Consider the following 19332-nt stretch of genomic DNA (forward strand, 5'->3'; position numbering starts at 1 on the left):
GCAGCGAGCCATGAAAAGGAAATTGACATTTGGACAGATAAAGAATACGAAGAGAGCAAAGTGGATCGCAAACGGACACAAGCTATTGAATCATTTTGTAAGATCTCTACAAAGCCCAACGTGTATGGATAGTGCGTTTATTGCGAGGGCAATAGGTCCATTTCAACAAAGGCATTTAATTATATAATTAGAGAAGGCGCGCCAGCGGGTGCCTGCACGAACTCCCTCGCTTTATAAAGCTGAGAAGTTCGTGGCGAGAAGGCACGTGGCGAGAAGGCATGGCAAAGAACAGGGTGGAGAGGTACGGGAGATGCCTTCGCTCTTGAATGACCACAGTCAAGTTATGTAGGATGATAACCATCCTACATGGCGTCATGGAGACGCCAACGTAGCAAACAAGCACTCATGACACCCGCCGCGCTCAAAATTGGCTCCTGTATTTTAGAAATGCAGTTTTCTGCCCGGGCTAGAAGAGGGTTCGGAAAGACGCGACTCTCCGCGCCTCCGCACTTCTATGAAGGAGGCGCAGAACTCCACCCGTTATCGCAATTAGATTATTTTCCTTTTCATGCAGAGATCCTGAACAACACGGTGATATCGTACCGGGACCAGACGGCCACGCAGAAGGCTTCAGCCCTCTACCAGGGCTGCATTAACATTGGTGAGCGGTTGCTTTCTGCACATCATTCTATTGTTTGTTCGTCCAGTGGAGCTTCACCTTGAAGCAAAATGCCTCGCGGAAGCGTTCGAGTAGCTTCATCCTATTTTACTAATTTTCTTCGCCCTGCTTTATTAGAATTAACTCTATGAACCAGGTAATTACTTAACAAAATAGTGTATTCGAAGCAACAATTCAAAGGCTGGGCCTTCAGTGCGTCGGCAATATTATTCCAATTACTGACTGAAGCATGTGATGTATTCCTGCCTTACGCTTGTCACGCTTCAGAATTATTAGCAATATTCACATTTAGCTATATTAGGGATTTCTTTTCATATTAAGACTACAGGTCGGCTTTCGATAGTCACATTCTATAAATAGTTACAATTACAGCAGCTACAAAGCATTGCTAACGCTTTGAAACCGCAATCTCTGTTCATTTTGTGCGCAAAAAGGCTCCCGTACCGGCTTTACCATTCAGCAAAGCCTTAACATGCTTACGAGTATAAAAAATAATTGAGCGAACCATTAAAATCAGGTCTGTGGAAAGTCGTCTGAAAGGTGAAGGCAGAGCAATAGCTATGACGATATATAAAAACATTTATTTAAGCTCATTGACATTCACTGCGAGCCTCTAGTACTTGCGAAACTGGTCTGGTGACCATTTATGTGTTTAGTTTGTACCGCTAAGTTTGCGTTATATTAATCTGTAAACACTAACATGTTCCAAAGTACAGGCGCGCGTGTGAAAAAGTGCAAAAACACGGATAGTTGACATTTTTGCTCCGAATAAAGCCAGTCTGGGCATACCTTGCTGTGGGACAAGTGGTAGTTTTCAGTAAATTTATTCTTATAGGGCTACTTTCATGTGCCTTGAGAAAACATTGTTTTAGGATCGCACAGACAAATATACACCATGGGATTTACGAAAGTGGTCGTTAGCAACATTTACTTATTCCTGATGTCTATATTAAGTATTGGGCGGCTAGCGCTATGCGTTTTTTGAAAGCGCTAGGTGTTAGCGTGAAGTTAGCAGCTAAATAGTTGTGTGCCTCTTTAGATCCGTTCGACTCATGCTGAAGAAGTGCAGTCCACAGCTTTGGCAACGTCTAGTGCTCTGTCTCATTGCAAGCACATGGCATTTTGATGGTTGCTTATACGACCTCTTGCCTTCTGCGCAGACCTTCGCAACAGCAAGGGCACCAGGCCAGTGGAAGACCTGCTCCAGCTGTTCGAGCTGGCGCACTGGCCCATGCTTAACCGGACGGCGCAGTACCACACCTTCTCCATCCTGGGTAACATCATCCGGGAGCTTGGCATGGACGCCATCATGTCCGTCCGCGTTGGGCTGGACTACCACAATAGTGACAGATATCTTATCTATGTGCGTGCACCACTTTCTTTGCCCTCGTTTGTCCGCATACCATGCCGCAGGTCATGACTATGTAAGTGAAGAAAATTTTACAGGGTGCTGTCGCATTGTAGCGACAACACACTACATCCTTACAATAAATATTTATATATCAATTGTGACCGTTACCAAAGGATTTGACTAGTTTATTAGTGAGTTATTTACTAGGTGTTGTTTACTAGGTGTTAGAAAAGAAATTGCGTGCAGTATCTGTCACTTCTCGGTGGACACCTGAACCGTACCGTAAGGGAAGGAAGGAATGTGGGAATGAAAGCAGAAAGAGAGAAAGCGTAGTGGAGGGCTGCGGTGTAATTTAGACCGCCCGGGAATCTGCAACGTGCACTCATATTGCACAGCCCGCCTTTTCATTCTGTCTGCGTCGAAACGCGGCCGCCGCGGTCGAGTTCGAACCTTAGAACTCTGGTTCAGTTGCCGAGCGTGTTAACCACTGGGCCACCACCAAAGGTGGAAAAACAATGTTTAATAGAGCTTTTACACATGTAACTAAGTTCAAGCCAAGCACGAACCCCGATACTTCCGACCACTATCGACTGGAGCCGAACTGGTACTGGGCATTACGTCTACGGCTTGTCGACCGGACGAGATCTGTAGGGTCTCGCGTAGAAACTGGCCACATTACAGGTTAACCCCAGTAATACGCTCCAAGTTAGGAAAATTTTAAAGTGGTGCGAGCGTCTGCGAGAAGTGCAGGTTCCGGTCTTCCTGCTACCCGTAGCCACAGGTGTTGCAAAAATACAAGATGTATCCTGACCAGCTGCTCAGCTTCTGTAGGGTCTTCAAGAATATTCTGAAACAGCAGCTTCTCTAAGTAGAAATGCTTCAAAATCGCGCTTCGAATACACTTCACGTAAAAGAAATATCTCATGGCACTCTTTGGCGAACATACCCCAGCGGCTCTCAAATTGATCATTGAGGATAGTACATACTTGAATGCCACTTCTTGCATCCACGTTTGCCTAATGTTCGGATATCAAGCCCTCTTCTCTGCGCAGATCGGTCAGCCCTCCTTCGGTGTGGAGCCAATGGTGCTGCGTGGCCGCTTCCGGTCTCCGTTCTTCCGCATTCTGCACCGGTACAAGATTTACATCTACCGCTGCGCGCTCCTCATGGGCGCCAACGTGGAAGCCGCCGACGTCGTCAACGAGATTGTTGCCTTCGAGGCCAAGCTTGCCGCGGTGAGTGACATCTTTAGTGTAGCCGCAGACATATTACCCTCCTAGTGTTCTGATCTCTTTTAGTTTGCTCACTGATTTCTCTGCACATACTTTTATCTGCCTTTTGCTGAATGGCTAAAAGGAGGTCTTCACGTCATAAAGCTTTGAGGCATTTCCGTCTTCGCATTGAAGTAGTCATTCTTAAGCGAAAGCATTGTCCGCTTTGAGTGAAGACTACAATAAAGAAAATACCGCTGCTCGCAGCAGCAGCAGCTAATCCAATTCGACTCTAGGCATAGCCGGTGCATGAGTGGACCGATAAGCAAAACACAAGCTGTCATTTAAGGTGCACGTTTTCGATTGTGCTGATTTGTACCAGCCAGTCCCAATTTGAAAGATGGAATGTGGTTGGCATTTCCACTATCGGCGAAGACGACAACAATAGCACTGCGTATCAGAATTTTTTGCTCCGTTTACAACTTACTTCTGCTAATCTTACTGCGTTGAGTTGCACACATACGAACACCTCGCTGCAGGAAACCATCTGATGTTACACGGTAATAAACCTATAAATTGGCTCCAGATTTTTCTCACTGCACCTCTGAAATTCTGTTTAAAATGCCCACCATATTTCCCACCGCGTTATGCTTCTAAGCGTACGCTATCATAACCATTGAATAGCGTGGTCTTTTTTGTTTCGCCAGCGTAACCTTATGGTAAGGTTACGTATTCACCAGCGAAGGAGAAAGCACATTCTGTGAAAATAACAATCAAATGCAGCGTCGTCCCACCTGAGGTACTAGCCTCTGCTTCGTTGCATGAAAAGGTATAAATCTCATTTGTATCGCAGATCATGGAGCCACCGGACGCCATCCAAAACCCGAAACGTGTCTACAACCTGATGAGCCTCAGGACCCTCGAGGGAGCCATACCAGAGGTAACACATGCATGCTATGCTTCTAAATCCGCAGTGAGGATCATCAGGCGACTTTGTGTTTATTTTTAATGTGGCATGCGCACAAATTTTATACTAAGTGGCAAGACCATGTATCATGATCATTTATTGTGTGTAAGTCTTATGATACTTGACACAGTTCTTCTCTTGTTAGTGTCATGTATAAATCCAAATATAAGATAGCAATTACATGCGCAGAATGAAATACGCAACTGCGAGGTTCGAGATCAAAACACGCAAAATATGGGCTGCGGTTACAGCTCCACTACGAAGGAAAAGTTCCCTTTCTTTAATGGACGCATAACCAATGGGCGTCCCGAGTTCAGTGTCCATGAACTTTTTATGGTTTGTGTGAATCTGTGGGTGAGAAATTGCGTGTGCACAATAGAATGTAATGAGCGCCTCTCCCAAACCATTCTCGAAGCGGACACCTGCTGCGCATGCTTCGGTAGAGGTATTAGGAAATGCGGCTTCATCTCCACACCACGATATGAGTGGCTGCCTCAGCATCACTCGATGAGGCATTTTGAATGGCTTATCGCAGATCCCGTGGTTGCACCTCATAAATATCCTCGTGCGTGACGTCGGCGTCACTATGGACCTCACCGACCACGTGGTGGTGCTCAATCCGCTCTACCTCAAGAGGCTTTCGCGACTCCTTAAGGAGGTTCCCAGGTGAGACTAGAAACACCCCCCCTAAAAACTGAAAGGCTATTTTCAAGTTTTCACTCATGTTACGAGATTTGTAGGGGTATTCCTATTACCTGATTCATGCTTCATTTTTAAGCAACTTTATCTTTTTTTATTTAGACATACTTCAGACCAGCACTTTGGCCCCAGCAGGAGCAGCCTTGCATAGATATACAGATATGACAAGCGAGCACACTAGAACAATGTCCAACAGAGCAATAAAACGGACATCCCGTTCACTCTACAATTGCTTAAAGTGGCTTCCCACCATTCCCATAAAAGCTTTCAACTCTATACCGACGGGGAGAAGATTCCCGTCTTCAACTGCTCGCGGGAAAAAAAACTGGACTGATGAGCGTTTGTTTTGGGAACATTAAGCTTAACTTAAAAACACCTAAGCTCATAGGTCCGTTGTTTGAAGAATTTATAGTATGAGGCATAAAATGTTACCGATGATCCAATGTGCTTGAAGCCGGTGACGTTAATTCAGAGTCTGCGAGTTCTGATTTGGCTTAGAAAATGTGGAGATGCTATTTTTCGTATACAGTCCGGATGCCATCATATTATGCGTCCTGTACATCCTGCCATCATTGTGCCCTTGACCTCGGTTTCTTTACGATGCTACCTAGGCCTGGGTAACAAGACAGTTAATGATGTGCAAACAGTTGTACAATAATTACTAGAGAAAAGAATTCGTGCACTGCAAAGACATTTTTCTCGGTTCTTGCAACTTTGCTCTACCATGAACGAACTGGCGTGACTAACAAATTTCTACTTGGCACAACAACTGGTATCCATTCAATCGCCTTAAGAGGAGTCCTGTAGGCATTGCCGCTATTTCCAAATCGCAGCATTCTAACATCTTACTATTTCGCGAAGTGTTTTTTTTTTCGTTCACATGTGAATTAAACGTGTTCTTACGTTACTTCGTGATTAAAACCTGCAGCATCAAAAATAACAATATACGCCGTATTTTACAGTACGCCACAATGCCTGTGAACAGTGATTTCAGCAAAAAACTTGACTCAAACTTTAGATTAGTAGCTTAGAGGACCTTAGATTAGTATAGATTAGGATAGCTTTTCGCACAGATTGTGGAAAGTAAAATTTAGGCTGTATAAAGAAAGGTCAAGAAAATAAAGAGCCCTTTTCTGAAGAAGATAGCCCCACGTCCAAGAACCACGTGTTTCGATGCTCGATAGTACAATAAAACATACAGATATGTCAACAATTTTTTTTTAAATATGACGATGCCTGAAATCAATATATAGGTATTTCCTGTGATTAAACTTTAGTTGAGAGTCAGCGTTTGTTCCTGTGGTTTCTTCCTTTCGTCCCCGTTTGTTCGCGCTGTTTTTTTTTTTTTTTGATAATGTATCTCCAACTCGCCCGCTTAACTATCCTGCTCACATCGAACCACCACTATCCTTTCTTGTCCCAGCCGACCAGGTTCACCACTTCTTCAGACTGACGTTTACATTTCATGAAAAAACTTCCAAAGAGAAAGTGAACAGCTCATGCCCCATATCATCGAGCTCCATAATTCCAGCCCTCCATACCCAGCAAATGCTCACCATGACACATGTCGAAATTCCGGTAGGCACACACAATCATCCAGCTACGACTTCCTGCGAAAATGTTCATGATTCTACTTGTGTACTGTAAGGATTCTGGAAGGTGTTGAGGGGAATAAACTAAAACAAAAACAGGATTCCAAAGAAATGAAATAGCAATTAAAAAGTAATTATAAAAAATTGAAAATGCAAAAATTTAAAGACTGACAAACATTCAGTGTCGCAGCAAAAGCAGCTATAACGCACATTTTTTCACATTTTCCCAGAGCAGATCCTGCCGTGCTCTCAAACGTTTCCATGCTTTAGGCAACGCCGATATTTTAATCAAAGCGCCTGTGCTAGCAAGAAACAATCCTGATGCATATGGGGTTTATAAGGTATCGTAATTACTACAGTTGGAGAGGACACTGCCGGATAGGAATTACAAGAAAGTGGCGCAAAGCTGATGGCGCATGCACCAATCAAGCTTCTGGCGTGCGCGATTGGCAACGCAGCTCGGTGGTGGCCAACTACCTGGGCTGGCGGCTGGTGCAAGTGATGGGCCAGTACGCCACCGAGCGGTTCCGGCGGGCACGGTTCCGCTTCGACCGCTACCGCTACCTGCTGCAGGACGCCGGAGAGGTGCCCCGGGAGTGTGTCCGCCTCACATCGCGCCTGCTGCACTTCGCCGTAGGCAGGCTGTACTTCGATCGGCACGTCACACAGCCCGCAGAACGATACAGGAAGGTCGGCGGCTTCACTTATACTTCTATGGCGGCTTCACTTATACGCTACATATGCTGTACACGTGTGGGGAGTGTGTAAGGAATGGAGGTAGCGAATCGAAAGGGCGTCCTCTGTACATTGCAAAATATTCAAGCAGCTTGGCAGCTCCTCCTATCGTGAAGAGCATAAAGCACCGTTGGCGAAAATTCACAGCACGGCACGTGTCAATAAAGTACAGCGCCATTACGTTTGTGCTATCTAGTTGTAACCTGAGTATGAAATGTTCCTTATTTTCGTTATTTCTGCTAGAGCGAGAGGTAGGTGGGTTGGCACCACACCTAAACCAACAATTTAAACACAAGGCCTATGATATCCACTTACGCTTGTCATTTTGCGGTAGCCATAATGAGCTACCAACAACAAAGGAAATGTTCTTATTACGCTGAGGTAAGTAATCTGTACAATTTAAACAATGAGGTCCTCTCCAAGTAGATCTCAAAATCAGACTTTGACCAAAGGTCAACGGCCGGCGTTCGTTAGGCAGGAGGAAAGGCCTGTACTTCTAGATGGTCTTTTCCGCCGTTAATTACAACCGAACCTTTAGGCTCTGTCAATTGGTTTCATCGACGAAGAACGCCGCTTTCACTGATATTTAAACATTGTCCGGCAGATTTTAAAATTACATGCATATCACATCAGTACGAGTAAATCGGCAAAACAAAGGACAGCTCAGCGTACTGTAGCCACGAAAGAATGCAAGCTGCCTCCGAAGCCACAAGATACCATCATATAGAAATTTGTTTTGCCAGAGACATCAACTTTGTACGTTTCCTTACTGAACGCATTAAGAGGCAGGTATTCGGGACTATCTCATAGGAAATCGGTCGTATATGATCGATTGTTTTTGATGCCTATCCAAACAAAATTAAGTGCGATGAAATACGTAAGTGCAGTTAGGCAGATTCATGGCAATTGTAACGACTTTATAAGCTGTGATTTCTGCTCTGATAATAAATCGGGATAATATCGAGGTAATATCATGGCAACTGTAATGACTTTATAAGCTGTGATTTCTGCTCTGATAATAAATCGGGGTAATATCAGTCTGGAGCTTCAACTAGGGGTGAAGTAAAAGCGTTGTTTTAAATTTAGTTCGCACTTCAGCCGCTACGCTTTCTTTACGCTGCGTACCCGCTGCTTTATCTTAATTGCTAAGCTATCAGCAACCTCCGTTCCAATCACAAGGAGACTTCAGGCGCGCTAGGTAGCTCCAATAAACCCCGCGCTAGCTGGAAGGTGAAAACTGCTTCCGAAAAGCGCAAAAAAAAGGAAATCTGCAGATAAGCGCGCCATATTTTTACAAATAATAAAGTAGGCAATGTACCGTTTTAAAAGCCTAATTTTGATACCGAAGGTTTTCTTTTTGGTTTTACTTCACCGTTTTTAGTGCGTTAGAGATCGATTTTTAATGCCGATCTTATATAAAGGTAAAAAAAATTTTTTCTATGCGTTTGAAAAACCATTTGTAGAATTGCATTACAATGTATTTTGCAGCAAGGTCGTGCACATAATTAATATGATCAAAGTTAGTTTTGAAACGTTTTCAAATTTTGCGGTTTGACTCGACTGTCCCGAAAGGCTTGATATTAAAATGGGAAACTTATACATACCTAACCCATATTTTCGAAAATACAAAGACGTATTGTGCCACCTATTGTATATTCCGATATTTTTGCTGCAGTTCACTTTATGAGCATGCTTTTCAATATTTTAAAAGTTGCTCAAATTTCTAAACTGAAAGATAGAGCCTAAGTGAAATTATTAGCGTGAAATTATTGATGCTCGCTGAAGAGCACCGTAGATGGATAAATATTGTCTTACGCCGGGGCTGTTTAAAGTTGGCGCATCTAAAAATGTTTTCAAACACACCTTAGTATCGCCGCTTTTTCACTGTCCCGAAAACGTTACAGGGTCAACGCGGTAGTGGTCCGAGGTATACGTCAACAAAACGTGCCACGAACTGAAACACTAGAGCATGTTGAGGAAGCACTGAGATTCAACACCAGGATGCGACGAGCACCGCGTGGAAAAACAAGATTACGAAAATACATGGGGCTGATACCTCACTGATTCTTGCGGTAAAAGGGAGGTCCAGCGAGTAGTGCGTGATCCTGCTTTGCGCGAGGTTCGATGATGTTCTCAATACTGACATTCTCCTTTGCGCTCGCTTCCACAATACTGAACGTGAGTCTCTCCCTCGCAGCTGTACGACATGGCCGAGGAATTGCGGGATGCTTTCGCCGTCCTCATAGACCTCAACACCTGGATGGATGCCGACACAAAAGAAAGGGCCAGACAGAAGGTGAGCCAGCGCAAGCGCATATTGGCAGTATAAAATTTAATTTCTTCATCCTGGCACGGTCATCGCTATAGCGTAGTCATACAACGAAAAGGGCATGGAGGAGCGGAGGTGGACGGAGGCTTTCTCACAAACGTTGACACTAGTTCATTAGGTTGCACCTCTACTGTTGCCCAAGCGAATGAAACTATAGTCAAGGCAGAAAGCTGGGCTAGTTGTTGTGTCATCATTAATAAAAAGACTAGCGCATTTAACACGGACACAGACATAGAAGCAGACAGAACGAGTGCTAACATCAACTAAGGATTTACTTACAAAAAAGGTACATAAAAGCACTTTTATAACGCATGCGCACGCTCTGTCGAAACAAATAACAAACATCTAATCAAAATGTGATATGCATTAACGCTCGTCCTGTCTACTTCTATGTCTGTGTCTGTGTTAAATGCGATAGGCTTTTTATTAATGGAACTAAACAATCAGCTGCGATAGCGACAAGCGTACCAAAATTACCGTCATTCTAGTCACATGTTAACAATATTTTGAAGAGCCATGGGGGTGCACTTTGGAGACCGTATTTAAACATTGGCCTTCTTAAATATGCGTCTACGCTCTCCGAAATCGGTTACAAAGATGGGACCAGCTTAGAAAAATGCAGGTCACGAGGAAGATGTATGCTCACCCGTACGTATACCTCCTTTTTCTTGTCCTGCGTCTTTCTTCTCTTGTTTTCTCTTTGTAAGCATTGGGAGCTAATTTGCCCATCTTCATCATCATCATCATCAGCCTGATTATACCCACTGCAGGGCGAAGGCCTCTCCCATATTTCTCCACTTAACCCGGTTCTGTGCCAGCTGCATCCACTTGACCCCTGCGAACTTCTTAATCTCATCCGCCCACCTAACTTTCTGCCGCCCCCTGCTACGCTTTCCTTCCCTTGGAATCCAGTTTGTTACCCTCAGCGACCATCGGTTATCCTCTCTTCGCACTACATGTCCTGCCCATGTCCATTTCTTCTTCTTAATTTCTACTAGAATGTCGGTAACTTGAGTTATTTCTCTGACCCATTCTGCACCCATTCTGAGATAGAAAGCGTGCGTGCGTGCAGAATTTGCCCATAAACTGCAGTAAAGATAGAGGAAAAAGATGAAAGCCGTTGGTCTGCAGTGACAAAGTACACGATACAGTGATGATTTTTCTGCAGTTGAAATAAACGAGGCTTATAATAATTTCATCTAACGCAAACTGAGCAAATCTTTAATTGAATTCAACGCTTAACGATTCAGAAGTTCTCCGGCCCTAAATTTTCCTCTTTAGCTGCTGCTTTTCATACTTAGCCTCAAGTGAGGTGCCGGTGTTCATTTTCAATCAATGACTATAACATTGCTGTAAACGACTGATAACTGAGCAGCAGAAAGCTTCTCCGTGAGTCCCATATTTTTTAAACCTTGAGCGAATCAAACAGTGCCGTGTTCTCTTTTTTTATTTTCAAAGACGTTCCTCGTCCTCTTGACTTCAGATCTCTCCACGACTGCTCATGAACATAGCTTGTCGACCCTCAGAACATGTGCACCACACTTTATCATTCTGAGTCTGCGCTCTCTGCAGCCAGGAGTCATCATGGCGTGGGCGGGAGACCTGTTAACGACAGTATCTTGCTGTTTAGATAGGAAGAACACTTCTGCTTCAAACATCATGCCATTTAGAGCATTTAGCGAAGCTACGTTTGACCTTACGCTGCCTTCACAGCTGCACCACCTCCAGATGAACATCGGCTCCCCACCCTGGATAAAAAGCGACCGCGACCTGGACGAGTACTACAAAGACGTAAGTGTAGACGCAGACCACCGCCCTTACTTTTTCATTGATTCAGTTATTGTTGACCATAAATTCATTTAGCTTTGTTGGCATAAGAGCGTGGAGATGCCTAACTGTATCATGGAATACATAACACTTAGTGTTGTTCACACGCAGCTGACTCAAGCGACATCAGGCAGATATATTCATAGCCTACAGTGCTTAGCTGGCATATAGTGTGTGAGAGATGTAAATCATCATGTTACTTGCTTTCATCCCATGTCCCCAACCCTCTATGCCTTTTGGAAGCATTGAGCGCACTCGTCATGCGGCGCCCACTAACACTGCCAATCAAGATGGCTCAGCCCAGGCCCATCTTTTATACTTTGCAGCATATACTCTCCACGGCTTTGTGAGCGAGTCGCAGGCCGAATTGTCGCTGCCACGTCGAGTGGTTGGTCTGAAGGAGTCCAGGCTCGGCCTGTGCGAATATGGCATTTAATAATCGCAACAACTCTAAGGCATATATAACAGCGCCGCACGATCTCCCTCCTTTATTTATTATTTATTTCATACCTGCATCGCCCGTAGGGCATTAGAGCAGAGGGGCTACAAACATTAGCTATGACTTTACATATTATTTCAATGCATGGTGAAAAGCATCATTCAGCAGTATATACACAGTGCTTGATGACAAACTGTACCATTCTCGTACAGTTCTAACAAAAAAAAGAGCAACTCCAGACGTCCCCGCTACAAGAAAATTTCCTGACTTACAAATCATGGTCCAGTCGCTTCGATATATAATTTGGTGCCATGGAGTAAAGAGCACGCAGCCAGTATAGTGCGCATCAGTTTGCTTATAGGGTGTAATGTCGCAAAGCGAGTTTCTTTATGAGGGACACAGCAGTGCTGGTCCCAAAACTTTCGACCGTCTGTTGTTCCTTATGTGCACTGATATTGTACGCGCAGTATACGGGCACCTTTCTTTTCGAATACACCGAAAAGCGGCCGCAGCGGCCTTGATTCAACTCAGGCTGTTTGATTCAAAATTAATACGTCCTAACCGCTCAGCCCGCATTTGTTTCATGGCTGAAAATCTGAGATCTTCGCATGTGCTTTCAGCGGAGAAAATTAAAAATGAGTATTAGGAAACATGTCTGCCTCTGGTGACTGGCGAGAAAAAGCATTATAACTAATAATCAGTAGCAAGAGTCTGTAGGTATTGTAACTGGAGCGCCTTTAGCGGTAAATTCCAGCTACCGTCTTGTAATACTGATGAGATTCTCCCGTGGGAGCGTCCCTCGATAACAGGACTGCATTTGCGTTTTGACTGATAAACGTCTAAGTAATACAAAACGGTATATTAAGTGTGGAGGCCAGCGCTCGGTCAATAAGAGTGCTTGCAGGGACTATGCAGGTTTTCAAGTGCTTCACAGAATGTCTACTGTCGGCTGCCTTTGGCTGCCCACATACCCCCGATCAGTCCTATTCCGTACCCTGCCCTGCCATTGTGGCTTAGCGGTTAATGCGCTCGACTGCTTATACCAAAAAATGCCAGATTGAACGCTGGCGGGTGGAAACCAAGGAACTCGTGTGATATGTGCTGCCTGTGCAAGCTAAGGAACCCCAGGGGGTCGAAGTTCTCGAGGCCCTCCACTAAAGCGTCCCTCATAGCATGTGTGTGCAGCCTGCATTCGGTTTGTATTGCCGAAAGTAGGCAATTCGCCAAAATCCTCTATATGTCATGCTTGGTACAGGCAGGAGCAGATCCAGAGAATGGACGTCGTGATGCTCACGCCAATTAACCGTCCAACGCTATAATGGCTACGATACAGGTTTTACGGGCAAAAAGAACTTTTTACGCTTGCCGACGCATTCCCATCACGAGTTGCTGCTGGCATTATCGAAGCTGCCACAGTCCCAGTAACCGCTAAGTGCAAACAATTGTGTAATATAACTGCATGCCAACTCAAACTGCAGAACCTAATTGAAGTTCTTTCCTAGTGCTGCACTAGAGCGGGCAGGTCCACGTTGCCGCATAAATGTTTATTGGAAATTTTTATTCTGGCGCTCTGTGTGGCATAATAATGACAAGGGCTTTAAGAGTCGGAGGTAGGCCGCTAAGTACTGGTCAACATTCACAGCTATCGCTGCCACTGTTCTGGTAATGCTGCAAAATTTAGGATATTTGCAAGTTTGAGAAGAGTTTAATCAATTGTAACTTTACAATTCGGTTTAGAACTGTTGTGTTAAGCGTCCAGAACGATTACTCATACAGGCGCTTTGCCAACTACATGAGACAGTTACGTTTATTTATTTATTTATTTATTTATTTATTTATTTATTTATTTATTTATTTATTTATTTATTTATTTATTTATTTATTTATTTATTTATTTATTTATTTACTTATTTATTTATTTATTTATTTATTTATTTATTTATTTATTTATTTATTTATTTATTTATTTATTTATTAGTGCCTCAAAGGCCCGCGAGAGGCATTACATGAGGGGTGGGCTTACATCAAGTTGTTCTATTTTCAATGAATGATTTAAGCACGCGTTGTTGAGATGAGTCACAGCTTCGGCAGGCAAACAGTTCCAATCTTTTGCTGTTAGAACAGAAAATGACTTGAGATGACATGACTTAGATGCATGAGGAGGTTGGACGGCCTGTTGATGGTTGATCCGGGCTGAGGGGCGATGAGCAGGGGTGATAACGGCATCCCGCAGGGATGAGTGATAAAATTTGCGGGAAAGACAGAAACTGGTGGTTTTACGGCGGATATCTGGGTTTGCAAGGTTAGCTTTGCCTTTTAGTGATAAAACACTTGTGTGATATGAATAGTCTGAAAAAGGCAAATCTTACCGCTCTGTTTTGGACGGATTCGAGTGTTTTCGTAAGGTTGGATTAGTGTGGGTCCCAGATCGAGCAAGCATTTTCTAGTTTGGGGCGGACTAAGGTTAAATAAGCGGACAGTTTTACGTGAGTGGGAGCAAGTCGTAGTGTTCGCCTAAGATAACCTAGAACACGATTAGCTTCGTTAGTGATGTTAGTTATATGAGATGTCCAGGTAAGATCTTGAGTAAATGAAAATGCCCAGATATTTATATGTAGTTATATGCAACATTTGGTCACCACATAAAGTATAGTTTTCGGTGTGATATGATGCACGACGATGAAATGAGACTAGAGTAGTTTTGTTTACGTTTAGCTTCATTAACCAATTAGTGCACCATGTTTCAATAAGTTTCAAATCACACTGAAGTTTAAATGAGTCCATGCTGTTTGTTATTTTTCTGTAAATGACGCAGTCGTCGGCGAACAAACGAGTGGTAGAAGACAGATTGTTAGGAAGATCATTAATGTATATTAAAGATAGTAAGGCCGTAAAACAGTACATTGCGGTACGCCGGAAGTGGCTAGGGCAAGGAAGATGCGTGGTGATTGGCCCATACGAACTGTTGGCGATTAGTCAAAAAATTTTGCAGCCATTCAAGCACTAGTGGATATAAGTTTAGTCGTGAGAGCTTCGGTGGGTAACTTTCTCAAAAGCCTTTCCAAAATCTAAAAACAGCGCATCCACTGGAGACATTTGCGGGTGGGCCTCAAGCAAAACTGCTGTATACTATACCATAGTGTATATATTTCTTTTATTTTTACCTACCCTTTTCTTTCTCCCTATCGCTCACCTCTTTGATTTCCTCTATATTTTCCTCGCTATCCTTTATTTCCGTCGCCCCAGTTCAGGTGCTTCAGATATCAGACAGCAGATACCGGGGCGGGCAAACATATTTTCTTTCCTTATTGTATATACAATAAATAACCACTACCACCACCACCATCCACTGGTGTGTTAGTGTCCAATCTAGAGCTGATCTCGTTAGTGAATAATGCTAGTTTGGTGAGCAGGATAGGGTTTTTAAAAACCCGTGCTGACTGCAATGGAAGACGTTGACGGACTGCAGGAATTTTATTATGTGTGAATGAATTACATACTCTATTAGCTTGGAGGGACATTGCCTGCTTCGCGCGGAGGATTCGTAAGCATGCCCAATTTTCTGAGTGGCCCACCTATTTTCAAGGCCTCAATGAGTTGCCCAGTCAGCGTGAACTGTTCCGACGCCGGCGTGTGCTTCTTTCTGCCAAATGATCGTGCTTCGCTTCGCTTTTTGCTTGATCTCTAAAAAGATCCAAGATGCTATTTCAATAACAACTAGGTGGCGGATCTGTCAAGGCAGGGTTCCTCGATCGTGCGTCTACTCGCTACAGCTTGGTGCGCACACTGACGCAATCTGCAGTGACCGCGCATTGCAAGTAGTCGAATCTGCTGCTGCAAGGGGTCATTGTGGCGTCTGCTGCCACCTATCTCCAGAACGTGCCTTCGTGTAGCCCCTCTAATCTATTTTTCCAAACTCCCTTCGTGCCACTTACATCGGCGAGGTCTTCGCTTCTTGCTTGACCTTTCTTGTGTGTCCTGGTTAGATCTGAGAAAATGACTGTTGTTCAAATGTTCACCAAATCACAAATTTTGGTAGTCCAGCGGGCTAATTTTTTGTGTGTGTACAGCCACCTCTGTTACACACTTTCGGCGGACACCTTCTGCTAACCAGCTACGTGAAATCTAACCTGCATATGCATAAAGTACCGCATCAAACAAGCCGGTTGGAGGTACTCACGAGATATAAGAATTCCATGTCTTCATCGTCTAATGCTCCTGAAAGGTTCGATTCCCACCTCACCCAACAATTTGCAATGTGATGCCCGAGTTGGAAGCGCCTACCAACTGCTGATAGACAGTCTCTGTACACACTTTCTGCACATATGTTTTGCGGGCTCTTTTAGCACCATGAGCCTTTAATGCGTACGCATTGAAAGAAGGGTACACTGCGAAATAGGACTGATGCATTCCGGAGTGTTCAGCCCAACTACGGCTTATTTCGTGTCAGCTGTGACATTTAACAGCCTCGAGTTGTCATACGCTGTTTTTACTACGCGGAATATATGCTACTTTTCCTGCAGGTGAGCCACAAGAGGCGCATATGACCACAAGACAGGTACAGGCACTTTCCAGAACCGCCAGGGCTATAGCGAGACATTAGCGCTTTTAGGCGGGCGACAGCATTTGGGCTAGACAATCTTCTTTACGCTAAACGTTAATATTTGTTTTTCATGTTGCCTAAAGGGGCCAGCAAGGAACCAAATTGGGCAGCAAGCATTCATGAGCACTTTCCAGCCCCGCTTCAGCCATTGCGAATCCTTTCGAGTATTGGGGTGTGCAGCCCATTTCTTCTAGGGCGTTTTTTTTGTTCTTCAAGAAGCCCAGTTTTTTCTCATGATCCCTCGAGTAGCCCACTAGACACCCATGCGGGAATCTTGCGGACATGCCAGGTTTTTAACTACGCAGGACCAACTGGGCTTTTGAGTGGGCAGCCCTATTTCGGTTAGCCCAGGCTTATCTCGGCCGTGGTGCAGTAGTTAGGGCTTTACAGGGCTGTGCCCGGGAATGTGGGATCTAATCTCAATGCTGGGGCCGCTTTTTGATGAAGACGAAGGCCAAAGCGCCTGAGGGATGTGCAATGTCAGTGCACGTTCAAGAACCCCAGGCGGTAGAAATTTACGGTGTCCTCCATTAAAGCGTCTCACATAGCCTGAGTCGCTTTGAGACGTTGAAGCCCTAAACGAAACCAATCTAGAACCACAAATTACCATGATACGATTTTTACACAGGCCTCGATTACTTCTGAAATGCGGGACCGACGCCGCCGAGGCGTTTTCGATCAAACGAGCTCTATATTGTATTGCTTGAAATTTGGGCAATACTTAAGTTCTACCTTTAACGGTGGGAATCAACAGCTCTAGGACTCCTGAGTAGCTATAGAACGTCTAACCCTATAAACCAAGTCTTTATACCCATAGGGCCCATATTTGCTTCAACTCTGCCTTGAGTTCTCCAGAAGGGATCCTTGTGGGCCTTGTTTAGTAATGTCCGCTCAGTTAGCCTTGCAACATCCATAAAACACCCTAGTTGCTCACGCAGTGGCAAGCCCAATTTCGGTTTTCACATTTTGCTTTCAAAAAGGGACCCAGATGGCTGCAGAGTAGTAGCCCCAGCCCAACACGCTCACGTGTATTGCTACTCGGGCACCCTTGCTTTGCAAAATTTCACCTTAAGTGACGCACATGCAAAGGGCATCCGTACGCCTGTAGATGCCGTGTGGGAAAGGCGAAGACCAAAAAGTACGCGGAGCAAAAATCTATTTGCGTTGCAATCTTTTAAGCTTATAAAGCCGCCGCGCGGCTCTGAATACAGCGGAAATGTTCCTGCGATTGTGCAGGTAAACCCTTTGTGAGAAGTTTGGGTGGTTTGGTTTATGGAGTTAAAATCCGACAGCGGCTCGGGGCATGAGGAACGCCAGTGCGCAGGGTTCGGGAAATTTGATAACCCTAACCTGTGATTCATAACCTGCAAAACATCACAGTGTGCCCAATTACCTTGCTTATCGTCTCCATCGAAAAGCGGCTGCCGCGTCGGCGATCGAACCAAATTGTTTCTGATCAGCAAGCGAGCTCCTAGCCCTTCATGAAGACAAGACGAGATTTGGTTTGCCCCCTGCGGAGGATGTGGCTTCTACGAATTCTACTGGATCCTGACTGCGCTTGCTGCTGAGAATCAATAAGCCCTCTATGCAGTAAACAGACAAACAACTTAGAATAAGAGCCGTGACAACCTCGAGACGAGTAAATGCAAGGGTCTGAGAAAATTGCCTAAAGGAGGACGCCATCTTTGTAAGAATTGCTTCTCTCGTAAGGTCGAAAATCCCGGAGATTGTCTATTGGCCATGGGAACAGGATTCTAGGCCCACAGTTTCTCATCGGGCAGAGAGCGATTGCGCACACTCTCAAAAGCGTGGAAAGCAGGTAAACTATCAGGACAAGTTTAAACATCTCATTATGCCTCGAATTAGTACGTAGTTCCCATAAGAAGCTCCCACCAACCCATTCCGTTTTTCTGCATTCCATTACTTCCACATGCGTCCCTGAGCCTGCTTCCCTGACTGCATTATTTGCAGATTGTACTAGTATACTCGGTGTCCAAAACACTATTTGTATGCTGTAGCTCATAATATTGCCACCTGATGTCCCAGATGTTTTTAGGTGGCACCTGGAAGAAAAGGACGCTGAAGTTGTCTCGCGTGCTGTGCGCGGAACTTTGCTTGCTAGTTGAGCTTCGTCCCGTCGTCTTAGTCACATCTAGCCCTGTTGTCCGTGACATATTTTGGTGGAGGTGCTGGGTATCGATCCCAGTATATGTCCCGAACTCCTCCGCATACCCAGGATTCAGGTCCTGTGCCAATCGACACTCCTGTTCACCGCGCTAGCCGGAGGAACCTAGGCCTACCACCTGAGCACGGGCCGTTGGAGTTCAACACCAAGCTGGCGTCGAAACGGTAATAGCGTATGCCAGCCGCACGCTCTCCCGGGCCGAGCCAAAGACCCCGGGAGATTGAAGACTACTTAGCGCAGCAGCGCATGGCGCCAACTTCTCAGCGGCAGTCACGATCCACGTCCCCACGCCGACCATCGCCGCAGCGCGGGCCATCCTGGACTGCGCAGCGACGCTCGCCAAGTCCCCACCGGGAAAACTAAAGGCAGCGACCTCCGGGGGCGAGGCCGCTTGCAATCGACGTGACGAAGACCCCCTGACAAGGAGACCTGTGAACGATCTGGATTTTACGGCACCGACGACAGTTCCTACGCATGAACATCGACTCTCGCTGGACATACCCGTGCTTCTCGACGGCCATAAGGTTAGCGCATTGGTGGACACTGGCGCGGATTTTTCGATTATAAGCGGGAAGCTAGCAGCGCTTCTAAAAAAAGTCATGACACCATGGTCGGGCACGCAGATTCGCACCGCTGGCGGACATGTCGTAACTCCTAGTGGCCTGTGCACGGCACGCGTTCAAATTCGCAGCTCCACGTTTATTGTAAGCTGCCT

The 19332-nt window shown here is 45.1% G+C and overlaps 1 protein-coding gene across 1 annotated transcript in view; it reads left to right on the forward strand.

Moving 5' to 3' along the window:
• LOC146194458 (neprilysin-1-like) overlaps positions 1 to 19332 on the forward strand; it is an 81647-nt gene that overhangs the window by 39179 nt on the left and 23136 nt on the right. The window contains exons 8-15 of the mRNA XM_084596563.1: positions 575 to 661; positions 1840 to 2042; positions 3083 to 3265; positions 4095 to 4181; positions 4744 to 4874; positions 6958 to 7189; positions 9432 to 9530; positions 11277 to 11354. Coding sequence (XP_084452689.1) covers positions 575 to 661; positions 1840 to 2042; positions 3083 to 3265; positions 4095 to 4181; positions 4744 to 4874; positions 6958 to 7189; positions 9432 to 9530; positions 11277 to 11354 — 1100 coding nt within the window. The remainder of the gene's footprint in view (positions 1 to 574; positions 662 to 1839; positions 2043 to 3082; positions 3266 to 4094; positions 4182 to 4743; positions 4875 to 6957; positions 7190 to 9431; positions 9531 to 11276; positions 11355 to 19332) is intronic.

This window comes from Amblyomma maculatum, chromosome 3, assembly GCF_055883805.1.
Source record: "Amblyomma maculatum isolate TAMU_Amacu chromosome 3, ASM5588380v1, whole genome shotgun sequence".
Classification (NCBI taxonomy): Eukaryota; Metazoa; Arthropoda; class Arachnida; order Ixodida; family Ixodidae; genus Amblyomma; species Amblyomma maculatum.